Source organism: Psammomys obesus, unplaced genomic scaffold, assembly GCF_907164565.1.
Source record: "Psammomys obesus unplaced genomic scaffold, mPsaObe1.curated_primary_1811, whole genome shotgun sequence".
NCBI classification, from domain to species: Eukaryota; Metazoa; Chordata; class Mammalia; order Rodentia; family Muridae; genus Psammomys; species Psammomys obesus.
Window position 1 is genome coordinate 23,287,607 of NW_026592510.1, and position 24,142 is coordinate 23,311,748.

The 24,142-nt window shown below is 40.2% G+C and overlaps 1 protein-coding gene across 5 annotated transcripts in view; it reads right to left on the reverse strand.

Moving 5' to 3' along the window:
* The window catches only part of LOC129681800 (glycine N-acyltransferase-like protein Keg1), a 69,817-nt gene that overhangs the window by 28,484 nt on the left and 17,191 nt on the right, over positions 1–24,142 (reverse strand). For 2 of the 5 annotated variants that reach the window (XM_055613964.1, XM_055613969.1), the window contains exon 2: positions 12,572–12,703. The exons of 2 other annotated variants lie outside the window; for them this stretch is intronic. In XM_055613964.1, the coding sequence (XP_055469939.1) occupies positions 12,572–12,703 (132 nt within the window). Of the gene's footprint in view, positions 1–12,571; positions 12,704–24,074; positions 24,141–24,142 lie in introns of those variants that run through there. One more of the 5 variants, XM_055613963.1, reaches the window with a different exon arrangement.

Here is a 24,142-nt window from a genome sequence, read left to right on the forward strand (position 1 = left end):
GGGGATTCTCTCCACCACAGGATCCCCAGGAACCACCAGAAAATAACCCCAAACACCTAAGATAGCCCAGTGGGTAGAGGCCAGAGTAAAAGCTCAAGCAACAAAAGACAGAGCAATATGACATCTCCAGAACTCAGTTACCCAGAAGCAAGTAGCCCTGGACACCCCAGCATAACTGAGATACAAGAAGATGACCTAACAACTATGCTCATGAAGATGATAACAGAGGAAACAAATAAGATACGTAAAGACATAGAGGAAGATAAACTCAGAATGTTGCCATCCATAAAGAAATAGAGGAAGTTGCAGCCAAACAGTTTGTGGCCTTTAAAAGGAAATGCTTAAAGCACTGAATGAAATAAAAGAAACACAGGTTGGTTCAAACAAACAGCTAAAAGAAGTGATGAAAAAACAGGAAAATACAGTCAGACAGGTGAAGGAAATCAACAAAATGGCTCAGTATCTGAAGATAGAATTGGAAAAATTAAAGTACACACAAATGGAGGAAATTGCAGAGAGAAAGAACTTAGGAAAGAGAACAGGAACTACAGAGGTTAGCATAACCAATAGACTACAAGAGATGGAAGAAAGAATCTCAGGTGTAGAAGATACAATGGAAGAAATCGATATATCTGTCAAAGAAAATGTTAAATCCAAAAAATTCTTGACACAGACCGTCCAAGAAATCCAAGACAATATGAAAATACAAAACCTAAGAATAATAGGTATAGAGGAAAAAGAAGACTCCCTTCTCCAAGGCCCAGAAAATATTTTCAACAAAATCATTGAAGAAAATTTCCCCAAGTTAAAGGAGAGGCCAATAAGAATACATGAGGCCTACAGAATTTGACCAGAAAAGAAAATCCTCCCGCCACATAATAATCACAACAGTAAGTATACAGAACAAAGAAAAAATACTAAAAGTTGCAAGGGAAAAAGACCAAGTAACATATAATGGCAAACCCATTAGAATCACACCTGACTTCTCAACAGAGACTATGAAAGCCAGAAGGGCCTGGACGGATATCATGCAGACCCTAAAAAAAACACAGATGTCAGCCCAGGCTACTATACCCTGCAAAACCCTCAGTCCTCATAGATGGAGAAAACAAGATATTCAATGACAAAAGCAAATTTCAACAATACCTACACACAAATCCAGCATTACAGAAGACACTGGAAGGGAAAATACAACCCAAGAAAATTAGCTTCTTGCAAGAAAACACAGGAAATAACCCTACTACAGTAAAAGAAAAAGCAACCAAGCACACAACCTTATGACCACACCCAACATCAAAATCAAAGGATATAACAGCCACTGGTCATTAATCTCTCTCAACATCAATAGACTCAACTCTCCAGTAAAAAGACACAGATTAACAGAATGGATACATAAACAAAACCCAGCAATCTGTTGCATATAAGAAACACACCAAAGGCATTACCTGAGAGTAAAGAGTTGGAAGACGACTTTCCAAGCAAATGGACCCAAGAAGCAAGCAGGAGTAGCCATTCTAATATCTGACAAAATAGACTTTCAACCAAAATTAATAAAAAGAGATGGGGAAGGACACTTCATACTCATCAAGGGAAAATTCCACCAGAAAGACATCACAATCGTGAACATCTATGCCCCAAACACAACAGCACCCACATTTCTTAAAGAAACATTGATAAAATTTAAACCACATATAGATCCCCACACATTAATAGTGGGAGACTTCAACACCCCACTCTCAACAAAGGACAGGTCAACAAAACAGAAATTAAACAAAGAAACAATGTCTCTAACAGAGGTCATGAATCAAATGGACCTAATAGACATTTACAGAAATTTACACCCAAACACAAAAGAATTTACCTTCTTCTCAGCACCTCATGGAACCTTCTCCAAAATAGACCATTTAGTTGGTCACAAAGCAAGCCTCAACAGATACAAGAAGATTGAAATAATCCCTTGTATCCTGTCTGATCACCATGGAATAAAGCTGGACCTCAACAACAACAGAAATAGCAAAAAGCCTACATACACATGGAAACTGAACAACTTGTTACTGAATGACAGCTGGGTCAGGGAAGAAATAAAGAAAGAAATTAAAGCCTTTCTAGAACTCAATGAAAATGAAGACACAACATACCCAAACTTGTGGGACACAATGAAAGCAGTGCTAAGAGGAAAGTTCACAGCACTAAGTGCCTTCAAGAAGAAATTCGAGATAGCTCATTCAAGCAACTTAATGGCTCACTTAAAAACCCTAGAAAAAGAAGAAGCAGACACACCGAAAAGGAGTAGACGGCTGGAAATAATCAAACTCAGGGCTGAAATCAATCAATTAGAAACAAATAAAACAAGTCAAAGAATCAATGAACCCAAGAGCTGATTCTTTGAGAAAATCAACAAGATCGACAAACCCTAAGCCAAGCTAACTAAAAGGCAGAGAGACACCACCCAAATCAACAAAATCAGAAATGAAAAGGGGGACATAACTATAGACACTGAGGAAAACAAGCATTAGCACTTACTTCAAAAGTCTATATGCCACAAAATTTGAAAATCTAACTGAAATGGACAATTTTCTTGATCGATTTTACTTACCAAAGCTGAATCAGGACCAGATAAATCAACTAAATAGTCCTATATCCCCCCCAAAAAATAGAAGCGTTCATCAAAAATCTCCCATGCAAAAAAAACCCCCAGGACCAGATGGCTTCAGCGCAGAATTCTACCAGACCTTCAAAGAAGAGCTAACTCCAATTCTCTTCAAACTATTCCACAAAATAGAAACAGAAGAAATATTACCAAACTCATTCTATGAAGCCACAGTCACCTTGGTACCTAAATCTCACAAAGACTCAACTAAGAAAGAGAATTTCAGGCCAATCTCCCTTATGAACATTGATGCAAAAACACTTAACAAATACTTGCAAACCAAATCCAAGAACACATCAAAGATATTATCCACTATGACCAAGTAGGCTTCATCCCAGGTATGCAGGGGTGGTTCAATATACGGAAATCCATCAATGTGATCCACCATATTAACAAACTTAAAGAAAAAAAAAAGCACATGATAATCTCCCTAGATGCTGAACAAGCATTTGACAAAATCCAACATCCATTCATGTTTAAAGTATTGGAGAGATCAGGGATACAAGGCACATATCTAAACATAGTAAAGGCGATATACAGCAAGCCTATAGCCAACATCAAACTGAACGGAGAGAAACTTAAAGCAATACCACTGAAATCAGGGACAAGACAAGGCTGCCCACTCTCTCCATATCTCTTCAACATAGTGCTGGAGGTCTTTGCTAGAGCAATAAGACAGTTGAAGGAGATCAAGGGGATACAGATTGGAAAGGAAGAAGTCAAATTATCACTATTTGCAGATGATATGAGAGCATACCTGAGTGACCCCAAAAACTCTTACCAGGGAACTCTTACAGCTGATAAACACCTTCAGCAAAGTGGCTTTATACAAAATTAACTCAAAAAATCAGTAGCACTCCTGTATACAAAAGAGAAAATGGCTGAGAAAGAAATTAGGGAAACAACACCCTTCACAATAGCCACAAATGACATAAAGTACCTTGGTGTAACCCTAACCAAGCAAGTCAAAGACTTGTATGAAAAAAATTTCAAGTCTCTGAAGAAAGAATTAGTAGAAGATATGAGAAGATGGAAAGATCTCCCATGCTCCTGGCTTGGCAGGATTAACATAGTAAAAATGGCCATCTTACCAAAAGCAATCTACAGATTTAATGCAATTCCCATCAAATTGCCAACACAATTCTTTACAGACCTGGAAAGAAAAATTCTCAACTTCATATGGAATAACAAGAAACCCAGAATTGCTAAAATAATCCTCTACAATAAAAGATCTTCTGGAGGTATCTCCATCCCTGATCTCAAGCTGTACTATAGAGCAACAGTTATAAAAACTGCATGGTATTGGCATAGAAACAGAATGGTGGATCAATGGAACCGAACAGAGGACCCAGAAATAAACCCAAACCCTTATGGACACCTGATCTTTGACAAAGATGCCAAAACCATACAATGGAAAAAAGATAGCATCTTCAACAAATGGTGCTGGTCCAACTGGATGTCTACATGTAGAAAAATGAAAATAGATCCATACTTATCACCCTGCACAATACTGAAATTCAAGTGGATCAAAGACCTCAACATAAAACCAGACACATTAAATCGGCTAGAAAAAGAAAGTGGGGAATACCCTAGAACTCATTGGCACAGGAGAAAACTTCCTGAACAGAACACCAACAGCACAGGCTCTAAGAGCAACAATCAATAAATGGGACCTCATGAAACTCAAAAGCTTCTGTAAAGCAAAGGACACCGTCATCAAAACAAAGCAACTGCCTACAGATTGGGAAAGAATCTTCACCAACCCTTTATCTGACAGAGGACTCATATCCAGTATATATAAAGAACTAAAGAAGCTGAAAAGCAACAAACCAAGTAATCCACTTAAAAAATGGGGAACAGAGCTAAACAGAGAACTCTCTTTAGAGGAATATCAAATGGCAGAGAAGCATTTAAAAAATGCTCAACCTCATTAGCCATTAGGGAAATGCAATCAAAACAACTCTGAGATTTCACCTTACACCCATCTGAGCTGGCCATCTCACTGGCTCTCCCACTCTCACACAGGCCTGGGTAGTGGATCAGACCATGCACAAGATGACCCTGCCAGGCGCCATAATTAACGAGTGGGGCATAGCTCTCCTGATACCACTCCTGAGATGACCCTAGACACTCAGAGACCCTGAGTGCCAACAAGAGGAACAGGTAAGTGATAGAGAAATGAAACAGAAAGAGAAACAGAAAGATGTAGGCACAATGAAGAGAGGCAGATCTGGAAGCTCAAGGGTAGTGAGGAACAGTCTGATGTGAGTAGCTGGTGGTGCCACCTGGAGCCATGGTGGGTTCCTGGCTTGTGCTGCCACCAAAGGCCATGTCTGGGTCCATGGCCCTATAGCAGCAGGGTCTGTCACCACCAAAGGCCAGGCAAATGTCCCTGATCTGGGCTGTCACCTGGGGACATGTCAAGATCTGAGGGGTGTGCAGAACTCACTCTTATCTAGGCCTCTTTGGGTGGGTTGACCCTGGTGGGGGGGGCATGAGAACAGGAGAGGTAACCCTGCCCTAATCAGTTGCAGTACCCAGGAGAGTGGGCCAGCACACTGCTGGAGTTATGGGTGGGCTGGCCCCGAGGATATGAGTGTGGGAGAGCTGCCTCTGACACTAGTCTCTTGAGCAGTGGCATGGACAAGGGAGAGGTACCCTCATCCCCTATCCCACCTCCCCACCTGGTAAGAGAGCTGACCCTGGGTGATAAAAGCAGGAGAGTTGATCCTGCCCTTCCCCAGCTGCAGCACTTAGGAGAGTGGGCCCTGTACCTCTCCTGTGCAGCACAGTAGAGCCCTGAAGGCATGATCGGGGGTGAGCCAGCCCTGCCACTTATCTGCCGTGTGTTACATGGATGAGGGAGAGACATCCCATCCTCTCACCCCTTTCCACCTATGGCAGGAGGAAGGCGACTATAATCTTTGTTCCTGAGGAAAGATTAGCAGCAGGCAAGTCTCGGTGACCTAAAGCTTCCAAGCTTTGGGTGTGCCCCTGCATGGCAATATCCTAGGTGGCCATAGAGATTGCCCCCATTACACCATCAATTCCAGCATATGGGAGCACCAGTGTGCTGCAGTAGTCCCTGTGGGCCCTGAGGGACAGAATCTACACCTGCCTGTTCAGATCCCCAGATAGACTTGCTCCATTTTATAAAAATTGAAGAAAGTATCTACTTTTCCAAATCTACAGATAGCAAAACATGACCTCAAATTCAAGGACAATCAAAGAAGGAAGCCATCAACAGATAGCCAAAATAAAGTAGCAGTCACTTATAAGGAGAGTATGAGATGCTTGGCAAGAAATTCAAAATATTTGCTTAAGGAAGCTCTATGAACATTTGGAAAATAGTAAAACTTCAAATAAAGTAGAAATACAATAATTTATCTAAAATGAAAAATTCAAGAGACATATTAAAATAAAAAATTTAAATCAACCAAATCATGGAGCTGAAACACAATAGACAAAAATGTAATGGAGAATGTAGACAGTAGAAGCACAAGAAAGACTCCATGCTCTTAAAGATGGAATATTTGAAAATATCAATTTAAAAGCACAAAGCAAAAAATAAATGAAATGAATAAAAGAAATATTTGAAGGGATAATAAATATTATAAGCTCAAATGGTTCAAGTCATTGGAATTTTCTTATCCTCTCTTTGCCTTTCAGTCACAAATGATTCAGCATAAAGACCCTCCCCAGACTCTGGCTTTTAATCTTCAATTTTCCAGCTTCCAGAACTATGAGCCAAGAAATTTCTGTTGACTATAAATTTCTGTTGGTGTCTTTGATATTCTCCAATAGTGTCACAAACTGAGACAAAATGTATTTTCAATGAACTGTGCTATCAGAGTTGAGTATCCATATGCAGAGAGCATAAATGTCAAACAGAAACAGAAACCACATATCCCACAAACAAATCTCCATGCAAACATGTCAAAAAACACTATAACTTTATTTCACTGTTTTTATTGAAAAAAATCCAGACAATATATTTGATCATGTTTTCTCCCACCCCAATTCCTTTCAGATTCTCCCTACCTAACTTTATGTTCTTTCTCTCTCTCTCTCTCTCTCTCTCTCAATACAAACACACAAGACAACAAAGAAACATAAGCACAAAAACAGAAATAAAAATATACAATCAAGCCAAGTGCATGCCTGAAATCCTAGCATTCTGGGAGGCAGAGGCAGGCAGATCTCTGTGAGTTCAAGGTCAACCTGGTCTACAATTCGAGGCCAGGATAGTCAAGGCTACACAGAGAAACCCAGTCTCGAAAAACAAAAAACAAACAAACAAAAAAATCAAACGACCAATAAGAAAAAAAATACCCAAACAAAAATGAGACAAAAATACCATTGAGTTTGTTTTGCCTTGACAAACTCCTATGGATATCGGGAATGCCTTGATATGTGATATGTATCCAGTGAGATTCTATTGAAGAGAATGGATGTTTTCTTTACCAGTGGGTATCAATTGCAGATAGCTTCTTGGTTAAGGATAGGCTAGGAGCCTGTGTCTACTTCCCCTCTCACTGCGGTGACCTCATCTGGCTTGAACATGTACAGTCCTTCTGCAGGCTACCAGTCAGTTTATATGTACATCGGTTCCATTGTGACTGAAAGTCACCCATTACTTTGACTATTACAATCTTTCTTCCTCATCTTCTGCATAGTTCTTTGAGCCTTGAGGGAAAGGTTTTGATAATGATATACAACTTAGGACTAAGTGCCTCAAAGTCTCTCGAACTCTGTGCATTGTCCAGTGTGGATTTCTGTGAGTTCCCATCAACTTAAAGAAGAAGCTGTTCTGATGAGGGCCAAGCAAGGTAGTGACCTATGGATATAGCAATATATCACTAAGAGACATTTTATTGCTATGGTCTTTAGCAGAACAATAATCCTTTCTTCCTAGACCTGTGACCTATCTAGTCTCCGGTTCTTGGCCACATTAATAGTGCCAGGCATGGGTAAGAAGCGGGCACATGTGATTAAAATAGATCAAGGGAATGCTCTCACTTATATTTAGATTCCAGGTGAGGTGCTGATGACCACTGTGAAGACAAGGCAGAGTGGAGGGACAGCGTGAATAGAAAGGAAAGTGACAGTCTCATATGAGCATCATGGAAGGCTCCCGAGGTGGTTAGTATCTCTTTAAGCAGAGGCCTGAATGTACTGAAGGAAAGTTCCATCCACGGGAGCAGCAAGCTCAAACGCCCTGAGGTAGAGACATGCTTTCAGCTGAGAACATCGAGGACATCAGTGTGAGAGGAGTGAAGGGACAGACTATGTGAGTGACAAGAATTGGTGCAACTACATTAGGGATAAACGGGCATCACTGAGCACTCAGAATGTGGCAGGGCACTTTTAAAGCAGTGCACATGTGGGTAGTCACATACAAGAAATGGGTAGTTCCTTTGTTTTCACTTCACTTTCATTATACTTTGCACAATTTTCCCTTTGAAATGTATCATGTAACAAATTTCTACAAGTTAGCTTCATCAAGAAAAGAGTATTAATTCTTTTCAGATACCCTTTTTACAGCTAAATTTGCATAAAATACTTTCAATCTCTATCTCTCCATAAAATACAAGAAGATGGACACATGTGTTTAGACCTGCATCCGTTAGAGGATAGAATAGTTATTTAGCTAAAGAAAAACAACCATAATTTATATTCTAATACCCCAATGAACTATCTCAACTTATTTTTATTGGATACTAGCAATGCAACCTGGAAGATGGATAAGAGGGTGAAGCACTTGCCATGCAAGAATGAGGACCAAGTTGGAATTTTCATAATGCCAGAACAGCATAGGGATCAACCTGTAATGCCAGCATGGAGACCACAGGAGCACATTTGTAATACCAGCACTCAGAATATGATGGTGGGATCTCAGAGACCAGTTGCTAGCAATGCCAGCTGTTCTGTCACATCTGTGTTCACCTGCCTACCACAGTGAATAATGTGGAGAACCATTGAGAAAGAAGCTCTGCCTCTGGCCTCAAGAGACGTACCAGTATCCACACACATGCCCACACATACGAAAACATGCATATATACAAGCATACACTCCACACAAAGATGCAAAAAAAAAAAAGCCAAAAACAAAAACACAACAGCCAAAGAGCAGTGTTCCATTGATGTCTGAATATGTTCAAACATCATGTAACCCACATCATGTGGGTGCCCAAGTGTGTCACAAGCAGACATTTCTTCTTATGGGCTTTCTATTGCTTCTCGTTTTACATATACGTTACTAGTGGCATGTAGAAAATGCTTTTAGAAATGGTGAATAAACAGTCTGATCCATGAATGTTTAGAAAAACATGACCAACACATGTGAAACTTCCCATTAGCCATTCTAAAACAGACATTGCATTTACATCATTGTGTACCTTTTCTTTAAAAAAAAATGGATAAAAGAAGAGTATTGATTCTTGTAATTACCATCAACATGGATCTGAAATGTTATGACAGGCATGACGCTTCACTGCAGTAGATTACACAAGGCTAAACTCAAAACCCTAGGGAATATTTTGTCTTCTCCACAACTTTCTTGAATGCACTTTTCACCTCTTTGTTTCTCAGGCTGTAGACCACAGGGTTCAGCATGGGGATGACCATGGTGTAGAACACAGACACAATTTTGTCAGTGTCCATGGAGTGGCTGGAGCTGGGTTGCAAGTACATGAAAATAAGAGTCCCATAGAAAATGGAGACAGCAGTGAAGTGAGAAACACAGGTGGACATAGCTTTCTGGTACCCTGCGGCTGAGCGCATCTTGAAGATGGTGATGAAGATGAAAACATAGGATACCAAAATGATGACGAGCGCAGAACAGATAACAAAGCTTGCTCCATAAAGAAGGACCATCTCACTGACATGTCTGTCAGAGCAGGAGAGAACCATGACTGCCGGAACATCGCAGAAAAAGTGATGGACCACATTGGACCCACAGAAGTAGAGTCGGAATGTGTCCCCAGTGTGGATGGAGGAATTCAGGAAACCACCGGCATAGCAGGCCACGGTGAGACATGCACACGTGGTCGGCGTCATGGTGGTGGTATAGTGCAAGGGCTTGCACACTGCTGCATAGCGGTCAAAGGCCATTGCCGCCAGGAGAAAATTTTCTGCAGTAGCAAAGACTACAAATAAGAACATCTGAGCAGCACAAGCATTGTAGGAAATGGCTTGGTTTTCAGAAACAAGTCCAGCAACAACGGTGGGAGTGACGGCCGAGGAGTAAAAGATGTCCACCAGAGACAGGTTACCAAGAAAAACGTACATGGGAGAGTGGAGTCGAGGGTCCCAGAGAATCAGCACGAGCATCCCCAAGTTCCCAGCCATGTTCACAAAGTAGATGAGAGTGAACATGATAAAAAGGGGGGCCTGCAATTCTGGGGCATTGGTTAGACCTAGGAGGATGAACTCTGTCACCTCTGTACTGTTCTCCATCAGTGTTATCTGGGAATCAGGAGATGCCCTGAATTGAAGAGAAGGAAGAAGAGCCTATTAAGTATAGAGGAGATTGCCAAGCAAATGATGTGTCTTCATACCAAATGCGGGGATTGTATCATTATAGTAAGAATGTGTGTTTCTATTTTTTTTTTTATAACTAGGGCCACTGATATGACTCAGTATATTGAAAGTACTTGCCACAAATCCTAATGGCCTGAATTCAACACTCAGATCTTATAGTATGAAAGAAGAGAACTCACTCTCGAGAGATGCCCACTGCCCTCCGCTTTCTGACTGAGGCATGAGGCACACAAACACAAACCACTCTTATGTAAATACACACACACTGCCAACAAAATGATTCTCTACACCTAAAGCATAAGCTTAAGAAATTTTTGCCTAAAGAACTCTGCCAATTGAATGAAGCATTCTTAGAGGTTATCACTTCAGTTTAGTCTTACGTATTTGTGAGCTGATACTTTAGAAATTTAATGAATTACTCGACATAACATTCCTGAAGGTTGTAAACCAGCCAGTTCTTTTCCCATCCCTATGAGTTTACGTATTTCCATGTGAAATGTGTCAGGGACTGTTCTCTAGACTCTTCTACATGGACTCCCATATTTCTGATCAAATTTGAACAATGGCTGCTTTCTCTTAGATTTCAGGACACCAGAGGCTAAGATTTATATTCGTGTTGATAGAACTAATCTGCAGGCCAAATTTTGGTCCCAGACTAAATGGTTATCAAGTTCAATGATGTAACCCATGTTTAAATCAAGTCGCTATTCATAATCAGCCATTGTCTTTGCTGGTTCATTTCAGTTTTAGGGCTTTTCCCAGTGAACACATGCATAACAGCTCTAGTGAACTGACTGGAACAAGGGAGGGGGACGCTTCCATGGATGCAGAGATAATTATAACGAAGGAGCTCAGGATTCCCGGCATCACTGGTTAGAGAACTTTGGATCTGAGGAGAATTGCATGTCAGCCTTACATTTGCAGCCTACGAATCACTGCCCATGGCCCAACTCTAAGCCAGACACAAGATAATGTATCCAGTGTTGAGGTATTGTGGTCTAAATTAAATGAGAAAATCTATTTTCTAAGTGCACAAAACACTGATGTCTGGCCTAGTTGCATGATGGCTGGCTATGCCATCATCATCATCATCACCACCATCATAATAATCATGTTATCATCATTATAGCCAGGTATTAGAATTGAACTCTGCTCTTCTTTTTATTTTATTTTTTTAACTTCTTTTTTATTTTTATTAATTACAGTTTATTCACCCTTTGTGGCAACATGTACGGCATCAGGCGTGCATGAGTGTTGCAGTCTGGAAACCTTATTCTCCATTTTTTTTTTTAAATAGTCATTCCAGCAAGTCTTTTGGTGAACCCCAGTCACTCGTGTTCTGCTCATCAGATTGATTGTCCTATGTAATACGCATGAGCCGCTCTTTCGTTTAACACTTCCTTGCATATCTTTATTCCATCCTGAGACCATTTTCCTCCTGTTGCTTAGAGTTGCGCTAACTTGGCTGAATCACAAACATGAGAGTTGAAAAATTTTTACGGTGTGAGCTATACTGGGATTCATGACTTCTTTTCAGTGAAAAAAAAAATCTGCTTGAAGTTTTTGTTTGATTCTTTTCTGACAAAAACACAATACTTTAAAATCATTTTACTCCAATCTTAAGCCCTTAGAGGTGTATCCGTCTTCTACCAACTGTATCTCCTTCTTAGGCTTCTCTAACCCTGACAGCAGCTCACCTGACAAACCCAGCTAGTAAGTCTTTATGCAAACCTTAACACACAGGACCGCCTTAGTACATGCTGGCTGCTATAGATCCTGCAAGCTCCTGATTAAGAAGCATGTGTGAGAGTGCATGCGTATGTAAAAGGTAATTATATGTGAATAAAACATATTTCATTTACCATTTGTTGTTTATGAAATTAACTGATATTCTACTTTTCCACAACTAGTTCAAAGAGTGATGATCCCAAATTGGAGTAGTTTTATCCTTACTAAAAAGCTGTTGTTTTAATGAGATCATACGATTTGAGTGGGGATCACTAAAATGAAGATTAGCTCTTTTTCTCATTAAGTTATAATCCTTTCCTTAGTTTAAAGAATGCCCATTTTAGTGTACTTTCTAAATTTCCAATGAGAGACCAACAGATAACAAAATCAAATTAATACCTGACCAGCCAGCACCTCATCTCTACGATTTGCTCTAGGATTCTTACAAACCAGAACATTGATAGTTCATAACCACCATTCAGCTCTCCAATGACAAAATTTTTATATTTGCAAGCCAGATTTAACTCTGTGCTTTAGAAAATGGCTCAAATCCTTGAACTCTGATGAAATGACTCACAGTGGCTTTTCTAATGCTACTTTTGTGTGAGCTGTACTGTAAACTAAAAGCAGAGGGTGACTTCAAAATCTTACCTTGCTCCTTGAACAAGAGTGACCATCAGTTCTGAGCAGTGTGTTTGCAATGAGAAGTCCTCCCATAGAGTAATGCACGGGGATCCTCAGAGGGGCTCCAGGGCAGGGGATAATAAAAGTGAGCTGAGCTTTCTAAAGCAGCAAAACACAGACAAAGAAAAAAAGACACTTATACATGCCAGCGTGAGTTTACTGTGCATTCCCTGTGTCCTTAGAAGTTTCTCTTACTTCTTCCTTACTTGTAAAATAGATTATTAACTTTGCCTCTCTTGTAGAGTGTCCACACATATGTGTCTGTAAAGTACAAGCGGAGGAAGATACACAGAACTGCTTGCTAACTGGCCACTTCTCTGAGGTTACTCAATACCATTTTACCTTGGTTGCTTTTTTCCACCATGGTGGATGATTCCTAGAAAATATTCAGCTCAGAAAAAAATATAGTGTGTATGGGAAAATATCAACATCTCAGATGACAGTGATGACCAACCATGGTCGGCTTGCCATCAGGCTCTTCTAAAGTGGATCACCAGGGTTAACTTCAAAGGGCAGTGCACAAAGCTATCTGGACACTATGGAGACATTGACTCTCTGGGGACATTTCCCCTGAGGTCATCTCTAGGTTCTCATTTCAACTTCATAAGAAATAAATCAAACTCTTTCTGGATCTAAGGTAGATGGTTTAAATGTATTTGTATCACCAATTATTTCCTCTTTTCTCCAATTAATGTATAATTTATAAGTGCCAATAAATAAACATTTTATCATATAACCTTCCAAATTTGGTCGAAGGTGTATTAATATTACCACTCCCATGACCATCCTTTATTAATTTTTTTCAAGCTCTTGAAGGATCAATTATTCTTTCATATTGTAGAACTTAAAAACAACAAACTTTTTTGTATATATAATTTTTCCTTTGTGATGACAGCCTTAACCAGTCCCTCACGAATATAATCATTGCTTTTGGTCTTTTTTACTAAGATATTTACACTCCAGGTCCATTTGTATTTTTGCCTTTTTGGTTATAGAACCTTTTCTATTTTGCATTCATATTGTATCATAAGCACTTGGCACACTATTTATCCCCAGTTAAGGAACATTTGTGCTGTTTTTATTGTGATTTATTTCTTTCCTTGTAACTTGAGATAGGGCCTCTCTTTAGCCCAGACCACTCTTCGAATTCTCAGTGGTGGGATTATAGACATGTACCACTTTGCTCAGCTCTTCCACTGTTTTGCTGATGGCAAACAAAGCTAGCCAGACTTATATTTTCTTAACTTTTTTTCTTATGATCACAAATAATACTGGGAAACACTTTTTAGCTTATTCTATGATGTCAACACTTCTTGAGACCAAAGCTAGACAAAGCATCAATGAAAGAAAATTACAGACAATACCCCCTTAGAATATACATATATAATCACTGAAGATGTGAACTAAATAAACATGTCAGCCTTTAAACATATTTACAAACCATTATAATGACATCTCAGGAGTGAGCAGGTGCTTCACTATATAAAAGTCAACTACATGATAAAGCAAATTACTATAATGAAGAGACAACAAAAACATCAATTTTGCTAACCCAAACTAAGCACTTGTCAAAGTTTTCTTTCATTACAAAGCCTATCAGGTAGCTGGAGCTAGAAATGAATTTTTTAAGATAAACAATTATTAAAACCCACAGTAAACATGGCACCAGGAGAGAAAGTATAAAAACCTCTCAAGTACGATCAGGTAGAAAGCAGATATTTTGTTTTCATCAAGTTTGTTCAAATGTACTAGAAGTTTATATAAAACAACAGCCAAGAAAACTAAATTAAAACAGCTATCTGAGACTGTTTAGTTATTTTAAAATAATATGAATCTTAAAACTTAAATTTAGTGCTCAATATACATTAACTAAAGTGCATTACAAAGTGTCAGGATTCAAGAATACCCCCATCAACCATTTCAGCATGCTAGCAGTAAACAATCCAAAAAGGAAGTTATTCATTGTCAACAAAAGTCCTCTATGTTAACCATTCAATGTGACCCTTTTATTCCATAATTTGAGCAATTATGGAATTTTAATTTTCTTAGTGAAGTTGAATGAGTAAATCCATGAATAGGAAATTATATTTCTAAGTGACCAGAGAAGGAGGCAAAGGGTGGATTCAATACACTGCTGGGTTAAAGCCATATATTTACATGAGTTTGTGTTTAGCTTAACATCAACAGGATCGTGAGATCCAGAAATAAATATAGCTGTGTGCATAGTAAATAAATTAGACACCTTTGCATGTATTCAGTTCATAAAATCTCTCCCTATAGGCCCTCACAGCGTGGGAATCGGTTGGGTCCACTCTTGGGCCGCTCAGCCAGAACCCAGAAGAGATCCCTGGTAACACGGGCATTGCGTCTCCAGGCTGGAGCCACACCCCAGCGTATCCCGATCACTTTCCCAGGCTGATTGGTGGGCACAAGGGTGCCAGAGACTGACAGTCCCAGTCGCAAGAAAACCCCATGAGGAAGGAAAGTTGCGAGTCTGATCACATCACGGGTCACCCAGTCTTTCCCTGGAAGGTCTCGCTGACCGCCGGTACCCGCCGCCATCACAACTGAGCTCCCACTCTGCGCAGAAAGCTGTGCGCCCAGCTCAAAATCCTTACTCCCTCTTCGGAGGAGGCAGGAGGCGTCCAGCAGAATCTGCCACAGACCACATTGTACCCCAACCCGAGATTGGGGCTGAGAAAACCCAATCCTTTCGGACACTCCCCCAAATGCCACCATAACCCTGCCGAAGCAGGGCAGAAGGATAAGGAGGCACACAGCGGCTTCATAGTGCAGGGACCCCAGTGCTGCCAGCTGCTCCTAGTGAACAAACTTCAGCTCGGGATCTGGGACTGTGGTCATTCAACATGTCCTGAGACTCTCCTGGGTCCAGCGCAATAAGGTCTAGCAACAAGTCCTATCACCGGCGCCACCCCCCGCCCCTGAGCCCCTGGCAGAGAAACCCTGGCTCAGGATCAGGACTGAGAAGTCCCAACCCCTTCTGGCACTCCCCTGAGAGCACTGCCATAAGCTTGCCCTAGCAGAGAGGAAGGTCAGAGGGGAAGGAGAGAGAGGCAGCCTGCCACAGGACACAGCACCCCCTCTTCAGCTCACCCAGCAGCCCCTGGCAGAGAAATCCAAGCTCTGGATCTGAGGACACTCAACCATACCTAGTACTCTCTCGGGATTAGCAAACATAGGTTCTACCGCCAGGCTGCTTCTGGCAGAGAGATCTGGGCCCGGGATCTGGGATTGAGAACACTCAATCCTAACTCTTTTCCAAGCTACCCTGGGACCAGTCAACATAACCCCTCCTGGTAGAGGGAAAGGACAGAGAGGCAGCACACAGGAAAGGTGGACACCGAGTCCTGTGGCCACAGTGTCACAGAGCTGACTGTTAGCCTACCCAGGCATTTCCCGCAGCAGGACCAAATCAGAGAGTAGAGAGCAAGGGGAACCCCTGTGCATTCCAACTGGTCCTGCAAGAGAGTGAGTAAGCCTTCTAGGGAAGAGTTTGCCCCAGACCCAGGGCCTCTCCACAGAAGCAACCAGACGAGATCCCTGCCATGCACACCCCTAGTGTGGGCATCATAGGGATTCTTGGGATAGCGACCCCAACATTAAAGCCTCTGCCTTGCAGGTCCACCAGTGTAATCCAGGCAAACAATCCCTGGATCTCAGTCAGAACTGAGTAATAGTGGCTTGCAGGCCACTGCAACAGTCAGAGAATCCGCGCATGCACACCGCGCCCGCTAAAAGCGCACAAGAATAGCGCCAGCATCACATTCCTTACTTAGACAAAACTGAAACCACAGTGCACACTCCCAAACCAGTGAACCTCTCTTATCTTCCTGAAAAAACAGTCCAGAAAACAGAAAGAGACGATCATAGCCCGAACTACAAACTCGAGGAACAAACAGTGAGGGTTATAAATAACCAGATGGCTAGAGGCAGACGTAAGAACACTCCCAACAAAAATCAGGACATAATGACCTCATCAGCAACCCCACAAAACAATGGACACTTCAATTCACTAGATATACAAGAAAATGACCTCAAAACTATGTTTCTCCAGCTATTAGAGGCCCATAAAGATGAAATGAACAAAGCCCTCAGAGAAATAGCCAAAGAAATCGAGACAAACCAAGAGGAAACAAATTGAGCTCTCAGAGAAATGACCACGAAAATTGAGGCAAACAAAGAAGAAATGAACAAAGCTCTCAAAGAAATGTCCACACAAATGAAGGCAAATAAAGAAGAAATAAACAAAGCTCTCATAGAAATACAGGCAATTATAGCCAAAGAAGTAGAGGCACAATTAGTGATACATAGAGAGGGAACAGACAAAAAAATAGAAGCTGTCATTGAAAAGCAGGACTCCACATTCAAACAGATGAAGGAAATGGTGCAAGACATGAAAACAGAATTAGAATCAATAAAGAAAACACAAATAGAGAAAAACCAGGAGCTGGAGAACATAGAGAAAAGATCAGGAACTATAAAGGTAAGTATCACCAACAGAATACAAGAGATGGAAGAATCTCAGGAGCCGAAGATACACTTGCGGAAATTGACACGTCTCTCAAAGAAAAAATAAAATCAGAAAAGTTCCAAACACAAAACATCCAAGAAATCAAGGACACCATGAAAAGACCAAATCGAAGAATAATAGGAGTAGAAGAAAAAGAAGACATCAGGCTCAAAGGTCCGGAAAATATTTTCAAGAAAATTAGAGAAGAAAACTTTCCCAACTTAAAGAAGGAGATGTCCATAAACATACAAGAGGTCTTCAGAACACCAAATAGACTAGACCAGAAAAGAAATTCTTCACATCACATCATAGTCAAAACACTGAACCTACAGAACAAAGAAAAAATTCTAAAAGCAGCAAGGGAAAAAGGCCAAGTAAAATATGAAGGTAGACCTATCAGAATCACACCAGATTTCTCAACAGAAACTATGAAAGCCAGAAGGGCCTGGACAAAAATCATACAGACCTTAAGGGACCACAGATTCCAACCTAGACTACTATACCCAGCAAAACTTTCAATCAACATAGACGGAGAATTCAAAATATTCCATGACAAAACCAAATTTAAACAATATCTACATAGTAACCCAGCTTTACAGAAGTTACTAGAAGGGAAACTCCAAACCAAAGAAAACAACTACATCTAAGGAAACAGAGGAAATAGATAACTACACAACAACAACAACAACACAAAAAAACAAAAGAATACAAGCAATGAAACTCAGTGACACCACCAACCCCACATCAAAAGTAAGTAACAATTGTTGGTCACTAGTATCTATTAACATCAAGGGACTCAACTCCCCAATAAAAAGACACACACTAACAGAATGGTTGCGGAAACAGGATCCAACATTCTGTTGCATCCAAGAAACACACCTATGCAACAAAGATAAACACTACCTCAGAGTAAAGGCCTAGAAAAATGTTTTTCAAGCAAATGGTTCCAGAAAACAAGCTGGAGTAGCTATCCTAATATCTAATAAAATAGACTTTCAACCCAAGTTAATAAAAAAAGATAAGGAGGGCCACTATATTCTCATCAAAGGAAAAATCCACCAAGAAGACATCACAATTTTGAATATCTATGCCCCAAATACAAGAGCACCTACATTCGTAAATGAAACAATATTAAAGCTTAAATCACACATTGATCCTAATACCTTAATAGTGGGAGACTTCAACACTCCACTCTCACCAAGGGACAGATCAACTAGACAGAAAACAAATAGGGAAATAAAAACACTTAGAGAGTCCCTAAATCAAATGGATCTAATAGACGTCTACAGATCTTTTCATCCAAACTCCAAAGAGTATACATTCTTTTCAGCACCGCATGGAACCTTCTCCAAAATAGACCATATATTGGTCATAAAGCAAGCCTCAACAGATACAAAAAGATTGAAATAATCCCTTGCATTTTATCTGACCACCATGGACTAAAGCTGGACCTCAATAATAACAGAAATAACAAAAAGCCGACACGCATATGGAAACTGAACAACTTGTTACTCAATGACAGCTGGGTTAAGGAAGAAATAAAGAAAGAAATTAAAGACTTCATAGAATTCAATGAAAATGAAGGCACAACATACCCAAATTTATGGGACACATTAAAAGCAGTGCTCAGAGAAAAATTTATAGCACTAAGTGCCTTCAAGAAGAAATTTGTAACATCACATACAAGCACCTTAATGGCCCAACTGAAAACCCTAGAAAAAAAAAAAAAAAAAAGAAGAAGCAGATACACCCAAGAGGAGCAGATGGCTGGAAATAATCAAACTCAGGGCTGAAATCAATCAATTAGAAACAAATAAAACTATTCAAAGAATCAATGAAACAAAAAGCTGGTTCTTTGAGAAAATCAACAAGATAGACAAACCCTTAGCCAAACTAACTAAAAAGCAGAGAGAATCTATCCAAATCAGCAAAATCAGAAATGAAAAGGGTGACATAACTACAGACACTGAGGAAATTCAAACAATCATTATGTCATACTACAAAAGCCTATATGCCACAAAATCTGAAAACCTAAATGAAATGGACAATTTTCTTGATAGATTCCATCTTCCAACATTAAGTCAAGATCAGGTAGAAAGACTGAACAGCCCTATATCCCCCAAGGAAATTGAAGCAGTCATTCACAGTCTCCCCTCCAAAAAAAAGCCCTGGGCCAGATGGTTTCAGCGCGGAATTCTACCACACCTTCAAAGAAGTGCTCACACCAATTCTCCTCAAACTCTTCCACAAAATAGAAACAGAAGGTACATTACCAAACTCATTCTATGAACAGTCACCTCATTTAGAAAAGCAGATGGGATGTTCATTGAACGTACGACAGGAGTCTACTGAGGGCATCTGAAAGACTCTAACTAGCAGTGTTTTCAAAGCAGATACAAAGATTCATGACCAAACCTTCAGCAGAGTACAGGGAATCATATGAAGGAAGGGGAGTTAGTATGATGGGGAAAGGATAAGAGCTCCACAAAGACCAAATATATCTGGACACAGGGTATTTTCTGAGACTGACATTCAACCAAGGACCATGTATGGATATAACCTAGAACCTCTGCTTGGATGTAGCCTGTGGTAGCTCAGTAACCAATTGGTTTCCCATAGTGAGGGGAACAAGGTTTTTTCCTAACAGGAACTCAATGGCTGGCTCTTTGACCTCCCCACCCCATAAGGGAGGAGCAGTCTTATTAGACCACAGAGGAGGGCTTTGCAGCCAGTCCTGAAGATACCTGATAAAACAGGATTGGATGAATGGGGAGGAGGTCCCCCCCATCAGTGGACTTGGAAAGAGGCACGGTGGAGATGAGGGAGGGTAGGGTTGGGAGGGAATGAGGGAGCGGGATACAGATGGGATACAGAGTTAATAAAATGTAACTGATAAGAAAAAAATAAAATTAAAAAAAAAGTAAATACAAAAAAAAAATCTCTCCCTATAAAGAACATGTGACTGCAGCTTAGTAATGCTGAATGGTCAGCAGCTGTTTTTTGTCTGCCATTTGATTCCCCCTTCAAAAGTTAAAAAAAAAAAATGAAAGAAAGAAAAATGATTCACTTGAAAATAACCCAAGTAGTCTACAAATGGAGCCTGCAATTGTTGATGAAAATGCCAATTAAAATGCCTTAACAATGCAGAAAATAGTCTGTGCCCTTTCAAATATACTACATGTCTGTATAGAATACAACATTATACAGTTTTATAATATACTTATCACTGCTTCATCAGTGGTCCAAACATTTCATGATACAGCTGGACTCAACTTCATTAACTTACTCATTCATTTGGTAAATGAGTATGAAGCATCTACAGTGGATCAAAATTCTATTCAGGCACAAAGCACTACTGTGTAAGGAAAACAGATCAAGCTAATGCTCTCATTTAGATTTAGATTCTCATTAAGATTTAGATCACAACTGAGGTGCTGATAAGCGCTGTGAAGACAAGGGAGAGTAGAGAGAGAGGCAGTGTAAACTGGAAGAAAAGTGACTTTTTCTTTTCTTCATTCTTCCTCCATTGAGGGTGGGAATGTAACCTTGTACAACCACTTTGAACATCAATCTGGCACTTAATTGGAAAATTGGGAATAGCACTATCTCAAGATTCAGCTATACCATTCCTAGGCATATATCCAAAAGATGCTCAAATATACATCAAGGACATGGAAGGCTACCAAGATGGCATCTTTTTAAGCATCTGTTTAAGCAGAAATGTGAATGTAGTGAAGTAAACTTCCATGCAGAGGAGAAGCAAGCTCAAACACACTGAGGTACAGACATGCTTGTAGCTGAGAACATCAAGCAGATCAATGTGAGTGGAATGAGGGGACAGACTCTAAGTGACAAGAGACGATGCAACTGCTTTAAGGATAAATGAACATCACTGAGCATTCAGAAGCACTTGCAGAGGAATACATGGAAAACATGAATTGCTGGGGCACTTTTATTGTTTATTTTTAAAATTAATTTATTTTTTATTAATTACAATTTGTTCACTTTGTGTCTGAGCTATAGCCCCCTCCCTCATTCCCACCTAATCCCACCCTCCCTTCCTCATTTCCTCCCATGCCCCTCTCCAAGTCCACTGATAAGGGAGGTCATCCTCCCCTTCCATCTGACCCTAGATTATCAGGTCTCACAAGGACTGGCTGCATTGTCTTCTTCTGTGGCCTGGTAAGGCTGCTCCCCCATCAGGGGGGAGGTGATCAAAGAGCCAGCCACTCAGTTCATATCAGAAACAGCCCTGTTCCCCTTACTAGGGAAACCGCTTGGACACTGGGCTGCCATGGGTTGTGTCTGTGCAGGAGTTCTAGGTTATATCCATGCATGGTCCTTGATTGGAGTATCAGTCTCAGAAAAGACACCTGAGCCCAGATATTTTGGTTCTGTTGCTCTCCTTGTGGAGCTCCTGTCTCCTCCAGGTCTTTCATCTCCCCCTTCTTTCATAAGATTCCCTGCCCAAAGTTTGGCTATGAGTCTCAGCATCTGCTTTGATACCCTGCGGGGTAGAGTCTTTCAGAGGCCCTCTGTGGTAGGCTCCTGTCCTGTTCCCTGTTTTCTCCCTCTTCCAATGTCTATCCTGTTTGTCTTTCTGAATGACAATTGATCATCTTACCCAGTGTCCTCTTCTTGCTTGGCCTCTTTAGGTGTACAGATTTTAGTATGTTAGTCCTATATTATATGTCTAATATCCATTTATAAGTGAGCAAATACCATGTGTGTCTTTCTGCTTCTGGGATACCTCACCCGGGATGATCTTTTCTAGTTCCCACCATTTGCCTGCATATTTCATGATTTCCTTGTTTTTAATTGCTGAGTAGTATTCCGTTGTGTAAATTAACCACAATTTCTGTATCCATTCCTCAGTTGAGGGACATCTGGGTAGAACCTCACCAACTCTATATCTGATAGAGGGCTAATATCCAGAATACATAAAGAACTCAAGAAGTTAAAAAGCAACAAATCAAGTAATCCAATAAAAAATGGGGTGCAGAGCTAAACAGAGAATTCTCAATAGAGGAATATCAAATGGCAGAGAAACTCTTAAAAGAAATGCTCCACATCCTTAGTCATCATGGAAATGCAAATCAAAAAGACCCTGAGATTTCACCTTATACCCATCAGAATGGCTAAGATCAAAAACTTAAGTGACAACACATGCTGAAGAGGATGTGGAGAAAGGGGAACCCTCCTCCATTGAGGGTGGGAATGTAACCTTGTACAACCACTTTGAACATCAATCTGGCACTTAATTGGAAAATTGGGAATAGCACTATCTCAAGATTCAGCTATACCATTCCTAGGCATATATCCAAAAGATGCTCAAATATACATCAAGGACATTTGCTCAACCATGTTCGTAGCAGCTTTATTTGTAATAGCCAGAATCTGGAAACAAGCCAAGACACTTTTAAAGCAGTGCATATGTGTGTAGTCACATACAATAAATAGATAATAACTTTGTTTTCCATCCATTTTAATGGTATTCAGCATTATTTTTCTTCTGAATTCTATAATGCAAAAATTAAGTTTCTATAAAATGACCGGTACATAAAGAAATATTAGTTCATTTAAGATCTCTTAATAAAATACACCAAGAATATTAGCACATATGTTTAAACTTAAAATCACTTGAAGCGCTTAGACTAATACCGCAGTTGAAAAGAAATAACCATAAATTGATGTTCTGTTACCCCAATAAGTTATTTTTAAATTATGTTTGCTGAAAACTAATGGTGAATTTGGGGAGGTGATCCGGTGGATAAAACAAATAGCTTGCAAACATGAAGACCAGCGTTTGGATTCTCAGAGCCCTCATAAATGTTGGGAGGGTGTGAGGGCCCACCTATGATTCCAGAATTGGGGAAGTAGAAACAGAAAATCACAAGAGGAAACTGAGGAGCTAGACCAGCTGGTGGAAAGACATCTTGGTCTAAGTGAGAGATCCTTCCTCAATCAGTAAGGGAGATAGACAGTCACTGAGAAAGACTTCCATGTTACCTGCAGGTCTCTTTACATGCAAACAGACACACACTTCCTACATACACAGACACATGCACACACCATTTGAACACACATGTGCTTAGTCACATACAGACATACATATGCATGCAGAATATGGCCGCATAAGCCTTTGACAGAGAGTACTAGCAGGAAGCCATTGGACCGTGTACGTTTCTACCCCAAACATGTGTGTTCATGTGTGCCACAAGCAGAAACTTCTTCTCTCGTGCTTTCCTTTGTCACTTGTTTCACGTATATGTTACTAGTGGCAAAAAAACAGGAAGAAAATGCTTGTAGAAATGGCGAGTAGACAGTCTGGTTCTCTGTCTTTGTGTCCTGAGCACACCTGATATGCCAGGGTCAGATGAAAGGGGAGGAGGACCTCCCCTTTCAGTGGACTGAGGGAGGGGGATGGGGAAGAAAAGGGAGCAAAGGTGGGATTGGGAAGGAATGAGGGAGGGGGCTACAGCTGGGCTACAAAGTGGAAAAAATTGTACTAATAAAAATAAATAAAATTTAAAAGCAAAATTACTAAATTGGAATAAATAATAATAATAAAATTTTTTTAAAAGTCTGATCCATGGAAGGGGAGGAGGACCTCCCCTATCAGTGGACTTGGAAAGGGACAGGGAGGAGATGAGGGAGGGATGGTGGGATTGGGAGGGAATAAGAGAATGGCCTATGGCTGGGATACAAAGGAAATAACCTGTGATTAATATAAAAATAAAAATGATTATAAAAAAAAGCTGATCCATGAATGTTTAGGAAAACATAACCAACACATGTTAAACTTCCCTTTAGCCATTCTAAAACAGACATTGCATTTACATCATTGTTTCCATTTCCTAAACAAAACAAAACAAAAAAACCAAGCATTTGAAAAGACAAGGGTATTGATTATTCTACTTAACATTCTACTTAACTTACCTGAAATGGCACAAGGTACCTAGAAAAAAATCTGAGAAGCATGATGCTACAATACAGTGCACCATACA